The 16217-nt window shown below is 60.8% G+C and overlaps 1 protein-coding gene across 1 annotated transcript in view; it reads left to right on the top strand.

Annotated features, from left to right (window-relative positions):
- Window positions 1-14099, top strand: part of JAKMIP3 (Janus kinase and microtubule interacting protein 3) — a 48629-nt gene extending 34530 nt beyond the window's left edge. Inside the window, exons 12-23 of the mRNA XM_066355268.1 lie at window positions 1104-1187; window positions 1441-1503; window positions 3152-3250; window positions 4281-4379; window positions 4476-4529; window positions 6867-6932; window positions 7679-7747; window positions 7842-7919; window positions 9407-9610; window positions 10641-10706; window positions 12646-12687; window positions 13218-14099. Of these exons, the coding sequence (XP_066211365.1) occupies window positions 1104-1187; window positions 1441-1503; window positions 3152-3250; window positions 4281-4379; window positions 4476-4529; window positions 6867-6932; window positions 7679-7747; window positions 7842-7919; window positions 9407-9610; window positions 10641-10706; window positions 12646-12687; window positions 13218-13334 (1041 nt within the window). The 3' untranslated portion in view covers window positions 13335-14099. The remainder of the gene's footprint in view (window positions 1-1103; window positions 1188-1440; window positions 1504-3151; window positions 3251-4280; window positions 4380-4475; window positions 4530-6866; window positions 6933-7678; window positions 7748-7841; window positions 7920-9406; window positions 9611-10640; window positions 10707-12645; window positions 12688-13217) is intronic.
- Window positions 14100-16217: the final 2118 nt, after the last annotated feature.

Below are 16217 nucleotides of genomic sequence, written 5' to 3'. Positions count from 1 at the left end.
CTGTTGCAACTGGAGCCATTCTAGCGCCTGAGACAAAGGCCATGGAGCCGTTCTCAGTGTCCGGGCCAACTTTGCTCCAATGGAGCCTTGGCTGCGGGAGGGGAAGAGAGAGACAGAGAGAAAGGAGAGGGGGAGGGGTGGTGAAGCAGATGGGCGCTTCTCCTGTGTGTCCTGGCCGAGAATCGAACCTGGGACTTCTGCACGCCAGGCCGACGCTCTACCACTGAGCCAACTGGCCAGGGCCCCAGGTCGCATTTTTGAGAGTGACATTCCCGCACAGGCAGACTCTGTTAAAATAGGAAGGGACACCCCTCCCACACAAGTCCAGGAAACCAGGGCAGGGATGGGGGTGCACGGGGACAGCCCTTCCCAATTGTGGCCCCCAGACTGTGGGCACTGACACCCCACCTCAGCCTCCCCTCCCCCCACCTGAAAACACTGGGTGAGGACGAAGGAGATGTCTCCCCGGGATTCTCACCAGAGGTGTCAGGTTTATTCTCGCTGCCCCTCAGGGGGAGGGGCGGCCCAGGCAGGGGCAGGAGGGTCGTGTGGGGAGTGGGGAGTCAGACCCAAGGCCAGGGCGATATGGGCCTGCTCTCCCTGAGTGGAGGGACCCCTGGGCCCTGTGTCCAGCTGGTCCCAAATGTTCCCATCCATTTGTCCTGGATGCTGTTCCCAGGGGGGGAATCATGAGTGCCCATTGGGATAAAGCGCCCTGTGGTTTCTGTCCCAGAAGGAAGGAATTCACTCACAGGAGGGTGGCTGGGACCCCTGGACACCCAGGTGACACTTACAGGGCTGGGTTTCTAAACAAGGGACAGTCAGTCACTGTCATCAGGGATGGGGATTGGCCGCAGTCAGCACCGGGCAGGCCCAAACGTCCTCCTTGGCTGTTCACCCTGCAGCAGAGGGTCCCCCCAACAATCCCGCCACACGAACCACAGATCACCCCCCCCCCGTAAATGAGGGAGGTCTCGCTCCAAGTCCCCAAAGCCCCTGCTTCCCTGTGGGGCCCCTTGCACGACCTTCCTCCGGGGCTCTGGCGTGCGGGCCTGTCCTGGTTCTTAGGGAAAATTTGATGTCTCCCTCCTCCCATCCGACAGACCCGTGAGCAGCTCCAAGCAGAAGCACAGAGGGCTCAGGCGCAGATAGAGGACCTGGAGAAGGCCCTGGCCGAGCAGGGGCAGGTGAGCGCGGGCCTGGGTCAGCGTGTCCGCGTGGTGGAGGGCTGTCCCCTCCTGCTCTCTGTCCGGGACCCCCAGGAAAGCGGGTGGTAGCGTGGTTGTAAGAGCCAGACGCGTGGCAGGGTAGTCTGAGGCGGCTGCTTCGGAAGCTGGGAGTTTGTTGCGTCCCTCTGTTCCACTGAGTCACTCGCGGGGGCGGTGGGGTTACTGTTTCACCCCGCCCTCTGTTTATCTCTCATGTCCGTTCTGTCTCAAGGACATGAAGTGGATTGAGGAGAAGCAGGCCCTGTACCGGCGAAACCAGGAGCTCGTTGAAAAGGTGAGCCCCGCGGTTGGAGAGCCGGGTCGGCTCCTGGGAGATGGCAGACGCGAGCCTGCTCTGGGCTCAGGGAGGCGTGCGGCCCCTTCCGTGCCAGGCAGGAGTGTCCGATGCCCCACCGCGGGCGTTCTGCGCTTCTCACTCCTGTGGGTTGCCGCCCTGCCCCCGCCTCCTGGGGAGGCACTGGGCCCTGTGGGCACCTGGCCCAGGTGGGACCCAGAGCCTGTAACAGCCCCTTGGTCCGTGTCTGGTTGTGCTGATGGGTTCTGTGGTTGGCGATGGTTAGAAGCCCTCTGAATCAGTCAGGGCTGGTTAGTTCGAGGAGGGTCAGCGCAGCCTGGAGGCTGTTTGACAGGCTGCACCTAGTGGTTGGAGGCCATCCCAGTGGGGGAGGGCCCGGATCATGAGGGATGAGGTGGGAGCTGGGGTGGCTACTGTGCACCCAGGGGCAGAAGAGGGCCGCACCCCTTCCCACCAGCAGCTGCCTTGCCCACGGGGCGGGCACAGCCCTTCTAGAGAACGTCCAGGCTGGCCAAGATGGTGCCCCACACTGACCAGCAGCCTGCAAACCAAGCTGTGGGCCGATGGCCAGTCATGCCCCCTACAGAGCCATCAGGCCCACACAGGGCCGTGCTCTGGGCACCTTACGTCTTGAGAGGTGAGCTGTTCCATGGTGCTCAACTGCACGTGTGCTCACATGTAAACATGTATGTGTGTACATATGAGTGCTCTTGTGTGCACTTGAGCATGCATGTGTACACTTAAATGCAAACGCGAGCACACTTAAATGCTCATCTGTGCACATAAGACTTACTTGCACACATAAAGGCTCGTGTGCACACGTAAATACATACATGCACACACAAATGCTCCCATGCACTTGCAAACACTCACATGCACATTTAAAGCCTGTGCTTTTCTCTGGCTACAGTGGACACAGGGTCACATTTGTGACCCATGAGCGCCCCCAGGGACCCAGCCGTGCAGGTGACACACAGCACTGCAGAGAGTGCCAATGCAGTGCCCACTCGGAGGCGGCGCCCCTGAGCCCATCGGACATGTCCCCTGATCATCAGAACAGACTCCTCAGCCCCACAGGTTTAGTTTGGGGTGTGGGCCAAGCCACCTGCCACAGGGGACATCTCCTGGTTCCCGTCCTGCTCTCTTGTCCTCATAAAGTCACTGAGGACACACACCACAGGCCGCGTGGCGATCACCTGGTGGAAGGTGTGGACCTCTTACATAAGGTTCGCTCACTGAACCCGACGTGTAAACGGTGCTTAATTAGTTCTGGGAGGTGGCCAGGCAGCCGCAGCACATGGCCCCTCCGTCCACGATGTCCCTCCAGATCTAACAGTGCTGCACTGGCCCTGAGAGGCAGGGCCTCCAGGGACACCTCACCTCCTCTGTCCGGGCTGACCCCTCTCTTTCCCAGCCCAATGCACCTGGCCCTGAGGCAACCCCCCCCAAACTAGCCAAGGGGTAATATTGATCTAGGCCACTAGGGTGGACCCACGTGGTCTCAGGCTGGAGAGAAGGCTCTGAGGCAGGTACCCAGGCCGGTCACCATTCCCCCAGACAACCAGGGGGTTGACCTTGCATGACCCTTGCGTGACCCCCAGTGTCCGGTCCATCTTTCATTTTACAGATTAAACAAATGGAGACACAAGAGGCTCGGTTAAAACATGAGGTCCAGGATGCCAAAGACCAGAACGAGCTTCTGGAGTTCCGGATCCTGGAGCTGGAGGTGCGCTGGGTGGGCGCGGGTGCTTGGCATGAGCAGAGGGGCCTGAGCGCGGTCGCCGCAGAGCTGGTGCCCAGGGGCTGAGCCTGCCACTCGCTCACCTGCCAGACTCATGGCTCCAAACGGCCAGGTTGGAGAGGGTGCCTCTCTCTGCATGAGGGCGCCGTGCAGTGACCAGACGCCCCCCTCGTCTGGGCTCTGTTGTCCTGGCTGTCCCCATCCACTGTGACCTCGGCCTCCCTTGGGGGGAGGGAGGAGGGTCAAAGCTCCTTCAGGAAAAGTCTGGCTGTGGCTGGAAGGCCCCCTGGCTGTACTCACTAGCTACTCCGCCCTGCCAGGGTGGCTGGGACATGCAGTCCACCTCTGAGGCTGCCGCCCGCCCTACTGGCCACCCACACACAGCTCCAGTTCCTCCCTCTGGGTCCCGGCCACCTTCAGAACACCTGGCAACATGGAGGTCCTGAGCCTAGCTAGCAGGGTGACCATCCTCTTGTATGACACGGTGACCCGTCTTTGCCTGTGTCTCTGAACCTGTGTTTCCACCCTCATGCTCCCTGGCATAACCCCCACCTGCTCACCGAAGAAGCAGGCTAAGTCCAGACGGAGCTGCCCCTCAGGGTCCCCCATCAGCCTCTGGGGTGGCAGGAAGGCTGTGTGGCTGCCCCTGTGTGACCGTCCCTCAGCCTCCAAGGCTGCTGCATTTGCTCCTGGATGAGAAGGTGGGGGCACCAGCCGCTGTCCTTGGGGCTTGCAGTGGTCAGGCCTGCGGGGGACACTGTTCCCCAAGTGTCCCGACCGTCCTCTGGGATCCGTGGTGGACGAGCAAGTCGTCCCAAGGGCCCATCTGGGACAAGTCCAGGGAGGTTTCAGCCACAGCTACAGCGGGGATGACATTTACACAAGTGCCATGTCGACCACATTTGGTGGCCTCTGGGGCATCACCGTGTCCCCCGGGCTGCCCGCAGCCCAGCCTCCATGGAGGGAGGAGCCGGGCGGGACCGGTGGCCCGTGCCCAGCTTTGTTCTCTGTCTAGGAGAGGGAGAGGAAGTCACCCGCCATCAACTTCCACCACATCCCCTTCGTGGACGGCAAGAGCCCCCTGCAGGCATACTGTGAGGCAGAAGGCGTGACGGTAACCCCCTGCCCCGACTGTGCCCCTGCTGTACCCACACCACCCCTGCCAGGCTGGTGCTCACCTCCCGCCTGTCCCTCCTGTCTCTGCCCCCAGGACATCCAGGTCACGGAGCTGATGAAGACGCTGGACATCTTGGGGGACAACGCCGTAAGTGTATGTTGCCCTCCTGACTTGTGCATGCCTCCTCCTGTTGACCACCCCAAGGTCCCAGCCCTGAGGCCCCAGCCCTTCCGTGGCCCAGGGCCCCCGGGGGCCCGCCGTGGTCCTGCCAAAGGCCGCCCCGCCCAGCTGAACCCTTCTTGGGGCCAAAGCTGCTCACGATGAGCCCCAGGCCTTTGGGAGAAACTCCGTTCCTTGCTCGTGCTGTTCCCGTGCCTGTGTGGGTGGCGACCAGCACCCAGAAGTGCGGGGGTCGGGGCCTCTGCTCTGCTCTTGGTTGGGGACCCCACACCCAGCTCCTTAGCAGAGCTACTTCTGGCTGTGTGTCTCCTGTTTCAGTCCTGAAATCCTTCTGAGTCTTTAACTCTTCCAGACCCAGGCTGGGATGGGGCTGGGGCCCTGCGGAGTGCCTTAGAGCCTGAGACGAGGGATTCTCTCTTTCTGGGTTTTAGAGGGTGGGCAGAGCCCGTAATTACTACCCAGTCTCATTGAGGGCAGATTTATAGTTTCCATAGCAAACTGTGGAGGGCCTCTTAATCACTGAGGGGACAGAATGTCTGTACCCTTCAACCCACCCTCCCTCCATCTATCCTTTAACCTCCTCTTCTGTCCATCTGTGCCCCTCCCTCCATCCTCTGTCCACCCACCTCCCATCCATCCTCCATCCACCCTCCTGAACTGGTTGAGGCCGCTGCCCACCAGGTGGCTCGATTGCTCTGGGTGGCGGCCCCACTGCCCTCCTCAGAACTCTCCCCCAGGGTACACTCACAGACACATGGTCTGCAGCTGTCCTACGGCTCCTGGGGCTCAAGAAAGAGTGAGGCACTCAGTCAAATTAGAACATTTCCCACAGTGAGTGGAGAGAAAAAGAAACAAATGCAAGTAAATACACACTGACATGCGCGCACACACACACACACACACACACACACACACACACACACACACACACACAACAAAACCTAGGCGTTCATGCAGCCTGGCCAGTTTCCCTGGAGGCAGAAGGGGTCAGGGGCACCTGGCCTTAACCCCAGCACCTCGCCCATATCGGGGCTATCATGTGCTCCCATGAACAGAGCCTGCCTCTGTGCCTACAGCCGTTGGTCAGCAGCCCCTGCCCTGTGCTGACCACATGGATGTTGGGATGGCAGGAGGCCCCTGCCCTTGGGGAGCTCCATGCAGAGGGCGTTGTGGACAGCCCAGCTCTGGCCCTGGGCACTGGTTGAGGCGGCGGCTGGGGTCTGAGCAGTGCCCACATCCCGTGCCCGCATCTTCTGAGGATGGCCAGTGGCCCCCTCCCCCAGAGGGCTGCCCAGCTCAGCTTCTTGGAACGAGATAGGAATGAAACACGCAGGAAAAAGACGGAGGCCCCTGAGCGGGGACTGTCTCACAGCCGCGAGCGTTTGCTCTCTGCTCCACACATGTAAGTGGCATGTGGATGATTCAGGCTGCGTGTGCAGAGCTGTCTGTAAACAGGCCGAGACGGAGACAGGGCAAAAGCGTCTTCACAGATGCCACTTGCATGGTATGCTGTCCCACCTGTCCCCTTCTGCCACTGTGGCTAACTCAGACCGTCCTTGTCACCAGCCATGAGAGGACGACAGAGCAAGAAAGAACAATGTGCCCAGAGTGAGCAAGGTCAAGAGGAGAGGGTCCCAAAGACTCCGAGGGGGGCACTATAGTAACAGGGTTCTTAGCTAAGACCCCCGTGCCCGACTCACATCTGTTCAATCAGCCCTACTACACCCCCCATTCACTCAGCTGCCCCTGGTGGCTCTGCCCCGACTAGACGCCCCCCATTCACTCAGCTGCCCCTGGTGGCTCTGCCCTGACTAGACGCCCCCATTCACTCAGCTGCCCCTGGTGGCTCTGCCCCGACTAGACGCCCCCATTCACTCAGCTGCCCCTGGTGGCTCTGCCCCGACTAGACGCCCCCATTCACTCAGCTGCCCCTGGTGGCTCTGCCCCAACTAGACGCCCCCCATTCACTCAGCTGCCCCTGGTGGCTCTGCCCTGACTAGACGCCCCCATTCACTCAGCTGCCCCTGGTGGCTCTGCCCCGACTAGACGCCCCCATTCACTCAGCTGCCCCTGGTGGCTCTGCCCCAACTAGACGCCCCCCATTCACTCAGCTGCCCCTGGTGGCTCTGCCCCGACTATACACCCCCATTCACTCAGCTGCCCCTGGTGGCTCTGCCCTGACTAGACGCCCCCCATTCACTCAGCTGCCCCTGGTGGCTCTGCCCCGACTAGACGCCCCCCATTCACTCACCTGCCCCTGGTGGCTCTGCCCCGACGATACGCTTACTCTGGTTTTGGACGCAGAATCTGACCAATGAAGAGCAAGTGGTCGTCATACAAGCCAGGACAGTCCTGACCTTGGCTGAAAAGGTACCATGACTGTGGGAGCTCCGGGAGGGGCCGGGCTCGCAGCGGGTCTTCCCCTCCCCCCACGCTCAGCTCAGAGAGATGCTCTTCCCGGGAGCAGGGAGGTGGGGGTGGGGAGGTCGGCTCCTCATCCTGTTGACCTGGGGAGGTCTGGCACACACATGGGTCCAAAAGCACCCACCATTCTTGTTTGCAAGGGACAGATGCAGCCACATCTTGCCCCAATGCCAGTTCTAGGTCAGTTTCCCCCCAAACGCCGGGAGATGTGATGGGCCCGGAAAACCATGAGCGTTCTGTTCGACCTGCCAAGACCTCCTTTGGGGACTGCCCAGCCCACCTGGGCTCCCCACACCCCAGCTTCCCTGTTCCCAGGGCCACCAGTCTGCTCCTGCTCCCGTGCGCCCCAGGCTGGCTGCCAGCACACCCTTCTGTTGACCTCCAACAGGAAGGGGAAGTGGTGTTCTACGAACCGGGGTTCAGGGGCTGGGACTGGGGAGACCGGGCTCCTTCCTGCAGCTCCTGACTGAGCACACAGGAGTATGAGGAGACCTGGCGGGCGGAGGCCCGGACCTGCCAGCACGCTGGGCACTCAGAGATCATGGAGGTCACGGTGCCAGCCCACTGAGACTCCCAGCCAGGGCGGAGCACTCCCCTCCAGGAGGAAGAGTAGGGGGGACACAGGGGCCGGGCCTGCCTCCCTCCACCCCAGCCGTCTCGGGGGTCACAGTCACCGCTCTGTTTGTGCCCAGTGGCTCCAGCAGATTGAGGAGACAGAGTCGGCCCTGCAGCAGAAGATGGTCAACCTGGAGAGCGAGAAGGTGGGTGGGCGTCCCGTCCCGCCGCGTGGCCAAGCAGCACGGCATCGCCAGCCCGGACGCCCGAGGCCGAGACACGGGTCCTCTTGTGTTTCAGGAGCTGTTCAGTAAGCAGAAGGGCTACCTGGATGAAGAGCTGGACTACAGGAAGCAGGCCTTGGACCAGGCCTACAAGGTGAGGGGAACATGGCCGCTGTCAGGGGAGTAAGAGACACGCCCCCCCAGGCCCCTTGGCTCAGGCTCCTGTCTGCAGGGAGCGTGACAGGCCCCCTCCAGGTTAACGGGAGGCCATCGTGGCGTCAGATCTGAGTCCCACACTCAACTGAGTCTCTTTGAGAAATGGGAGCTTCTCTTAAACGCATGGAGCTCTTGCTCTAAAGGGACAGTTGACGTGGAGTGTGAGTGGGCTGTGACACCTGGAGACAGTTTATTTTGTGGCTGTCAGGAACAATGAAATGTAAGTGAGGTCCAAAAGTGGGACCCCCCCCCCCCCAACACACACACATTTCTTAAAATGTCTAAAGGCGGTTTCGTGATATTTTTTTTTTTTTGCCTAAACAAAAAGAAACGTTCACTTGTGAAGTTGTTACATTTTTAATGGGAAGATGGCTTTCTGTCTTTTGAGAGTTTGGTTTCTTCTAAGATTGTATCGAAATTTCCAGAGGAAACAGTTTGAAAAGCACTGGGGATCAGATTGCTACATCCTTAGGAATCCGAGTGGGGGTGGGTGTTTTAACTGCTGAGTCACCACAGGCCGACCTTATGTAGATCCATGCTGGGTTCTCGGTCACAGCTGGATTTCTGGAAGGTGGCACACTCAGGTCTTTCCTTGCCACTGTGTCACTGCATCCTCCTCGGTTCACGGCTAAGTCCTTCCCCGGCCCTTGGCCTTATGCATCAACCTGGATCTTCTAGTCATTTCATCAAGGGGCGTCTGTGGGGCTCCAGCCCCTCCCCTGAGATCCGTGGTGACTATGGTGGCTCCTCATTGTCACCCTTTTTCCCTGGTCCATGGGGAAGCCATCCACCAGCTGAGGCCACTGCACAGAGCTGGCTGAGGACCCCAGAGTATTGGCTGGTGCTGTTGCTGGCAGGTGGTGTTAGGGGCCCTGGGGGACCCTAGGGCCAAGTCCTGCCTCCTCAAGGATGCTGTGACCTCTTGGGAACGGGGTGTGCCCCATGTCTGCACCCCACCCAGGGTGTGGGGAGTTACCTGAACGAATCCGTTTGGAGACAAGATTCACCCACCACGGGTGGCATTGAGGATGACACGGAGGCCTGTCCTTGACTAGGGACAGACAAGAGGTCAAGGATTTGCCCCTCCTGTCCTTACTCACACAGCCCTGTGACCCTCCTTCCTTGGGACTCACACACCCAGGCCTGATGGAGGCTGTGAGCCTCCCTTCCTCGGGGACGCTGGCCCCATACCCGCCTGGGGCTGTCACCCCACTCTGACCTCGCTGACCGCCTTTTCCTGACATGACACGTCGTGCAGAGGGCCATGCTCCAGGGCCCACTGTCCACACTCTAGAGCGTTGTTACAGCCAGTCCCAGACACAAGAGTGCCCTCTGTGCAGTGGCTCCGAGACATCTCACCCGGGGAGGGACCAGTACCCTGCCCCCGCCGGGTGGGCGAGGACTCACCTGTCCCCGCCCTCCCAGCGCATCCTGGAACTGGAGGCCATGCTGTTCGACGCCCTGCAGCAGGAGGCGGGGGCCAAAGTGGCTGAGCTGCTGTCAGAGGAGGAGCGGGAGAAGCTGAGGGTGGCGGTGGAGCAGTGGAAGCGCCAGGTGCTGAGCGAGCTGCGGGAGCGCGATGCCCAGATCCTGCGGGAGCGCATGGAGCTGTTGCAGCTGGCGCAGCAGGTGGGCGGAGCCGGGGCGGAGCGCCCCTCTGATGGCCCCTCCCCAATGACCACGCCCACGCCCAGGGAAGATCCTCCTGCCAGCCTCCCGGGCCACACTGACCCCGTGACCTGGGTGCACGTTCCCTCTCTGGGACCCCTGACTGCCCGCTAAGGGCGCAATGCCAGCACCACCCCGGGGAGCAGCTCCTGTCTTCTCTGCCAGTCCATTTGTAACAGAGTGGGGGCCAGGGCCCCTGGCAGACTAGATAGCTTGGTGTGCAAGACATGCCTCCTGTCCCCCGTGGTCCCCGCGTGACCCGGAAGGAACACGGATATGTCCCCTGCTCAGAACACCCCAGAAGCAAAGTCTCTACCTTGCAGAGTCAGATGAGCCAGTCTCCCAAGTGACAGTGACTGTCAGGGGCTAATGTCTGAGCAGAGGGGTGGCCAGCCACCAGGACCCTCACCCCGGATCTAGAGTGGTCAGTGTGAGGACCATCACCTGCAGCCTCTTGCTCAGCAGATGGGCTGTGGTCAGAGCGCCAACGCCTCGGGGGCCAGGACGGGTGCCCAGGTCCTGTGTGCACAGGCAAATCTGCATCTAATTTCATCGAGTGCTGAAGGGCTCTGAATGGGGACGTCAGCCTTCACACCACTGTGATGGCATTTGGGAAGGTCATGACTCAGTTCCGTGTCGTTTCCTGGGTTTATGGTCTGAAGTTGCAGGAGAAGCAGGTGACCAAGGGGAGTCCGTCCTCCCTCGTTCAGTGGACCCAGGAACTGAAACAGGCTGGGCCCTGGCGGGGTCAGGCCAGCAGACCTGCCCCCTGTCCTAGACCTGCAGCGGGGACAGGCTGAGGCCCCGGGCCCCTCCCAACGCAGACAAGATGTGCAGACAGGGCCTCATTAGCGTGACCGCCAGGACCCATGTCCAGCACGGCAGCTGCTCTGAGACCGTTTGTGCCACAAGTCCCCGAGTGAAATCTTAAAAGCCTTTGGTTTACCAAATACCCTGTTGAAGACGGTCCTTTCTCCTTTGGGCATTGCAGAGAATTAAGGAGTTAGAAGAAAGAATAGAAGCTCAGAAGAGACAAATAAAGGAACTGGAGGAAAAGGTAAAATTAATAAACATTTCGGGGCTTGCTTTGCTCCAGGGCATCAGGCAGAGCGAAGAGCCAGCAACCCCCACGGGGGGCGTTGAGTGCTGGCTGGGTCCGGGGTTCGGGGCTGGGGTTCGGGGCTGGGGTTCAGGCTGAGTGGCTCTGTACCAAGAACCAGGAGCCAGGAGCCATGGCCTCGCTGTGCTCTCACAGCCTCAATTTCCCCAGCTGTACAGAGTGTGCCAGACCAAAGACCCAGACTCGCTGACAGCCATGCTGAGCATGAGTTTTCCAAGTTCCTCAAGCATGTTGGTCGAAAAACTGAGTTTCTGCAGGACGGGGTGTCTTCCTCAAAGACAAGCCGTCTGTCCAGTGTAGGTCTCTTATTTCTGGTCCTTAACGCAACTGCCTCCATCCAGGTTTGGGAAACTCAAGTACTGGTGTGTGGTCAGTTTGGGGCCGCATGACATGGAGCTGGGGCTGGACGGTCCGGCTCTTTTACTGAACCCCGGCCTGTAAGGCGCAGGTCACAGGCACTCTGTCCACTCATGGTAATAGTGCAACTTGGCGCTCCCCAGACGGAGCTTCATGGCACAGGCCCAGGTGGGCCTGACTCTTCCTGGGGGCGGGGGGTTGCTTAGTTTAGGGTAGTACTATCCCCGTGATTTGGGGGTGTTTCAGTGATCTCTAGTGACCACAAGCGACTAGTCCTTGTGATTGGTCCTGCCTGGAGGGCAGATCTCATGGAGTGACCGGCTCCCCACTGAGTGTTGAGTGGAGTGGCCAGTCAGATCCAGCTCCCTGGCTTGTCCCTCCCAGTGGGAGCGGGAGGCTGGTGTGTGGATGGGACTCCCTCATCCATGGGCGGCGTGTCCTCGTCCTTGAGTCATAACCAGCAGAACCTCTGTGCTCAATGAGAGAGGGTCCCCTCCCAACAGTGGCCCTCGTACAGCCTGCACCCCCCCCCCCACCCTGCCTGCCCGTCAGTCCGTCCGTCTGTGACAGAACCTCTTCCCTGAGTGCTTTTCTGCCATCTGCCAAGCAGTTGTCACGGTAACTGTGCAAACCCACAGTGCCCAGTTCCAGCCCCCAGAGTGTCTGCGTGCAGCTTCTGCACCAGTGTCCTGCAAACGGGTGTGCCCTTCCTGAGGATGCAGGACCTCCAGGAGAGGTCACTCAGACTTGCAGAGGGCATAGTAGCTTTTGGCCCAAAATGAACATCTGTTCCATCCTGCACTTAAAGAGCGCTTGTTGGTAGTAACGACTAGAGTTTCTGTTCTGTTGACCTAGCGAGTGTGGCTCTGGGTTTCCAAGCAATTGCGTCAAAGCCAGATTTTCTTGGGTATAAAGGGCTCTAGTCCCCGTCCCCCCAACCCAAAATGAGGCTTTGAGTGTGACATCTCCTAGGATGTTGCTTGTATGTTATCACTTGTAATGGGGGCTGAGATCAGATATTGTCAGAAGGGCCATGTGGCCGGCTTCCACAAGACTCCCTCAGTGTCATTAGTCCAGGAGCACTGTCACTGTCAGGTCTGGGGACAGGTCCATGTGGCTGGTCTCACCCCACAGAGGTGTAAACTGAGCCCCTAAGAGGCAAGGTGATGGGCAGAAGCTTGCTCACAAGACGTGCCAAACACTGGCCTCTCGACTGTCACCTGCAGCCCTGCCTCTGGCCAGTACGGGGTCCCCCAGAGCGTGTCTCTGTGGTGGCAGCCCCTCCACTCAGACCCAGGGCGTCCCCCTTCAGCCCCTCACGGCACAAACCTTAAGCCACTGGACCCCAGCACGCCATGACTGCCCCTGGTCTGGCCGACCCTCTGCCTCTCTCTGTCTGTGACCATACGCGATTTCTTGCAGGAAGTGCTACAAACTCTCTTTTCTCTTTCTTTCCCTCCATGTCTCCACCCTCCCCTTCCTTTTCAGTTCCTATTTTTGTTCTTATTTTTCTCCTTAGCTTTCATTCTGTGGTCATAGCTCACCCAGGTGGCCTGACGTGGTGAGTATGTCCTCGGCTGGAGTTTTCGGGCAAGGGTCCCACTCTGTCCCCTGCCCGCCCAGGAGCTGCCCGGGTTGTCACTGAGCTGCCAGCAGCCCAGGATCCGCCCTTCCCCACGCTGCCCCCGGCTGGGTTCAGAGGGGCCTGCTATCGTCAGAGGGCTCGAGGGCACTTACCCTTCTTGACAGGGAAGGAGGGCAGGGACCCCTCCCATGGGACCACCGCCATGGAGGGATGGGCGAGCCCCTAGTGCCTGGCAACTCCATGTCTTTCTGCGTCTGGGGTGGCACCATGGTTGTCCTTGCCCCTGGCGTCGGGCACGAGCGTGGGCTGTGCTGGAGAGAGGCCTGCTCCCCTGAGATGCTGCCGCCCCGTGGCTTCAGACCACGGCCACACGTGGAAACATGACCACTTCCTCCTCCCGAGACCAGATGAGAGGACAAGCTCTCTGTTTGAGGCCCCGCCCCCCCCAGGTCTCATCCCCGTCTCTGAGCCGCCTCCATGACATGTCCACGTGTCTGTTCTTCCAGCCCCCAGAGGAGCCGGACCGCATTCTTCCAGCTGGACCAGAGAGCCGCAGGTGCCTGGGCTGTGCGCACCCCCTCCTGCCGAGGATGAGGCAGGGTGGGGGGCTCGAGCTGCTCTGAGCCGGCGGCTGTTCACTTTGATGATCCGGAGGCAGAACTAGACTCCTGACTGGGCTCCCCCGGAAGAGGCCTGATCTTGGCTCCCGGACCCTGGGTCCCAGAGCCGGCATGCCCACCACCTGGTTCCCATAGCAGCCAGTCCCTGCTCTTGGAGGAAGCTTCTCAGAAAGACGCAGGCACCCCACAGAATGACAGAATAGAGGCTGTGGCCACATGGTGACCTGCATGCGGGGAACTAGAACATGTCCCCGGACGTCCTGAGGACTTCTCCCTGGGCCACCGCAGGCCGGCTACGGTGACGCTGAGACATGGGCACCAGGGTCCCACGCCCTTACTGATGGACACATCATGATGCCCTCCCTTGTTTGTGACGCTGTTACCCCCGTGGGCACAGACGGGAGTGTGACTGCCATGCCACATCGTCATCATGACCCGATCCCACCTGAGACATGGAGCCTGGGGTCCAGCTCTGAGCTGTAGCCAGGAGCCTGGTGGGACTGAGCGAGATGACCGGAGATGGGACGAGATGGGGACAGGACCACTGGAAAGGGCTTGACCTACTCAGAGATCCTGGAGGCCACCTCCCACCGCACACCACAGCCGCCACGGGGGCTCCGGGCGCCCACCGCCCCCTGCCCAAGGTCCACGGGCTGCTGGGAGCTGAGGGCGGCTGGGGCTGTCCTGTTAGGACTCAGCCCTGTGCGCTCAAGGGCCGGGGCCAGGGGAGGGGACGGCAGTGCACCTGGGAATGCGAGGAGCGAGCCAGACGCCGGGTTGCGAGCAGGTAAGGCACTGACCCACGGCCGTGAGGATAGCGCTTCCCTCCCGCCCTTGTTGGGGTCCTGTGGGGCCCTGACCTCCCTCTGGCCTTTGGGATTCTATCCCGCGTGATTCTGCTCAAATGTGGGTCAGCTTGCTGGGACATCTATGTCCACATGAAAGAATGCGGCTGAGAAGGGACAGCTTGCTCCCCACCACCACCCCTGGACCAGCTCTGTTCCCTGAGGGCATCCATGCGGGTGCTCCTCACTGTCCCCTCCATGTGGTGACTCATGTGGGCCTCCTGAGCCCACACCCAGAGCACACCCCAGGCCAGGCCAGGCTTCCCCAGGACCCCTGGGAACATGCCAAGAACTGCCCCTGGGCTACGGGGGTGACCTCATCCCCGCTCTGCAGTGAAGAGCTTCCGAAAGACCCCCGCCATTTCTGCCCCAGCCCCCGCCCCACCCCAGTCTTGCTGCCCCAGAAACGTACAAGACAGGAACCTTCCTACGTTACCTTATGGGGCCACCCTGCCCTGTAACCCCGATTGCCAGCCTAGCCGGCTTCCCCTGCATCCCAGTTGCAGCTGTGAGCTCCGGTGAGCATGACACCTAGGAGGCCATGCAAAGGTGGGTCCCTGGGGGTTCGGGGAAATTAGGCTGAGGGTGAGGCAGGGTGACCTGCGGCTCTGGCACAGGGTGAGCCGGTCCTGGTTTCCGAGTTTGTAGGGTGAGAACAGTGACCTAGCGAGAGCCTCCTGTGCCCCAAACAGCGGGCTGTAGGGGACCCAGGACATGCGCCATCCTGTCCTGGAGGACAGGGTGGGAGGGGGGCTGAGCAGACACAGAGGCAGCAGCCAGACCCTGGGGGAGGGGGTCCTCCGCGTCCCTGCTCGTTCGGGTGGGGACCGTGACGTTCTCTTCACGTTTCATGTGGTGCGTCTGGGTGTGTGTGCTCTAAAGAGGCAGGTGGCGAGCCCTAGGGGCACCCCACGCACAGGCAGTGTTTGGTCCCCTGTGTCCCCAAGGGGTGTGCACAGTGCAGGTCCCTCCAGAAGCTTGTTCTGGATCAGAGTGAGGCCTCCCTGTTCCCTCCTGCGTTCTCAGAGGCCCAGGGCCACACGAGGGCGCTAGAACCCAAGCACACTGAGCTCAGGGCGCCTTTCAGGAGAACTCGCACCTTGTGGTCAGGAGAGTGCTGACCACCGGTGCCTGGCTAGGACCGTCCGCAGTCACTGCTGGGCGCATCCTCCCTGACCCTAGGGCTCCATGTCACCAGATGCAGAGAAGCTAGCTGGGCATGCTTCGTCACCACTGCATCTGGGGAGGGGCTGGGTCCCCAAGGGCCACGCTTGTCCTGCTTGAGGAGGGGATGCTGGAAGCTGGAGGTGTGGGGGGTTCTCTGACGGCAGACCCAGACTCGCCGCTCCGGGCGGAAAGGCCGTGAATGCCAGTGAGCAGCCTCCGCTGAGCCCGGCGGCCACTGCTCTGCGGACAGCCCTGGTGGCCCAGGAAGGAGGGCTGTGCTGTCATTTGAAATCAGGGGATGAGCTGCTGTCATGCAGGGCCCGTCCGTCCACAGTCAGCGTTGGGTGTGCGGGGCCCGGGAGCTGCAGATACCGACACATTCCCCACGGTACCCCCAACAGAACCTCCTTCTTAATTGTGTACGTTGCTTTTAAAGAAAGGAACGCAGGTGAGACGCTCGTGTTTCCTTCAGGGGGTTCACCCAGGTGTGAACAGTCCCTCTCCGTGGCTGTTTGTCTTCACGGGCTGAGCGTGGGGGAGAGCCGTTCCATCTTGGGAACAGGGATGGCGGTGCCCACCAAGGTGAGGGAGCCTCCAGGTGCCAGACACTGACCGGACCTTGACGGGCACCCTGCGCAGCTCCTCCCCGGGCAGCCAGGCCTGTCAGCCCGGGCACCGGCCGTGTGGAAATGAGGCATTCAGAATGGAGGTCCGAGGCGTGCTTGTTTGATGGTGGGTGGGGGCCAAGCGGTGTCCACTGCGTGGGGCCACTTGGGAGACACACGTTTGCTTTTCAGAATTCGCTGGCTTGAGGGTCAGGGCCACTCCAGCCCCTTTGCTTCCCCCTCGCTGGTCCTCGGAGTGGACCCTGGTT

Source organism: Saccopteryx leptura, chromosome 13, assembly GCF_036850995.1.
Source record: "Saccopteryx leptura isolate mSacLep1 chromosome 13, mSacLep1_pri_phased_curated, whole genome shotgun sequence".
Classification (NCBI taxonomy): domain Eukaryota; kingdom Metazoa; phylum Chordata; class Mammalia; order Chiroptera; family Emballonuridae; genus Saccopteryx; species Saccopteryx leptura.
The sequence above is the reverse complement of the archived record's forward strand: the minus strand, read 5'-3'. Positions and strand labels throughout refer to the sequence as shown.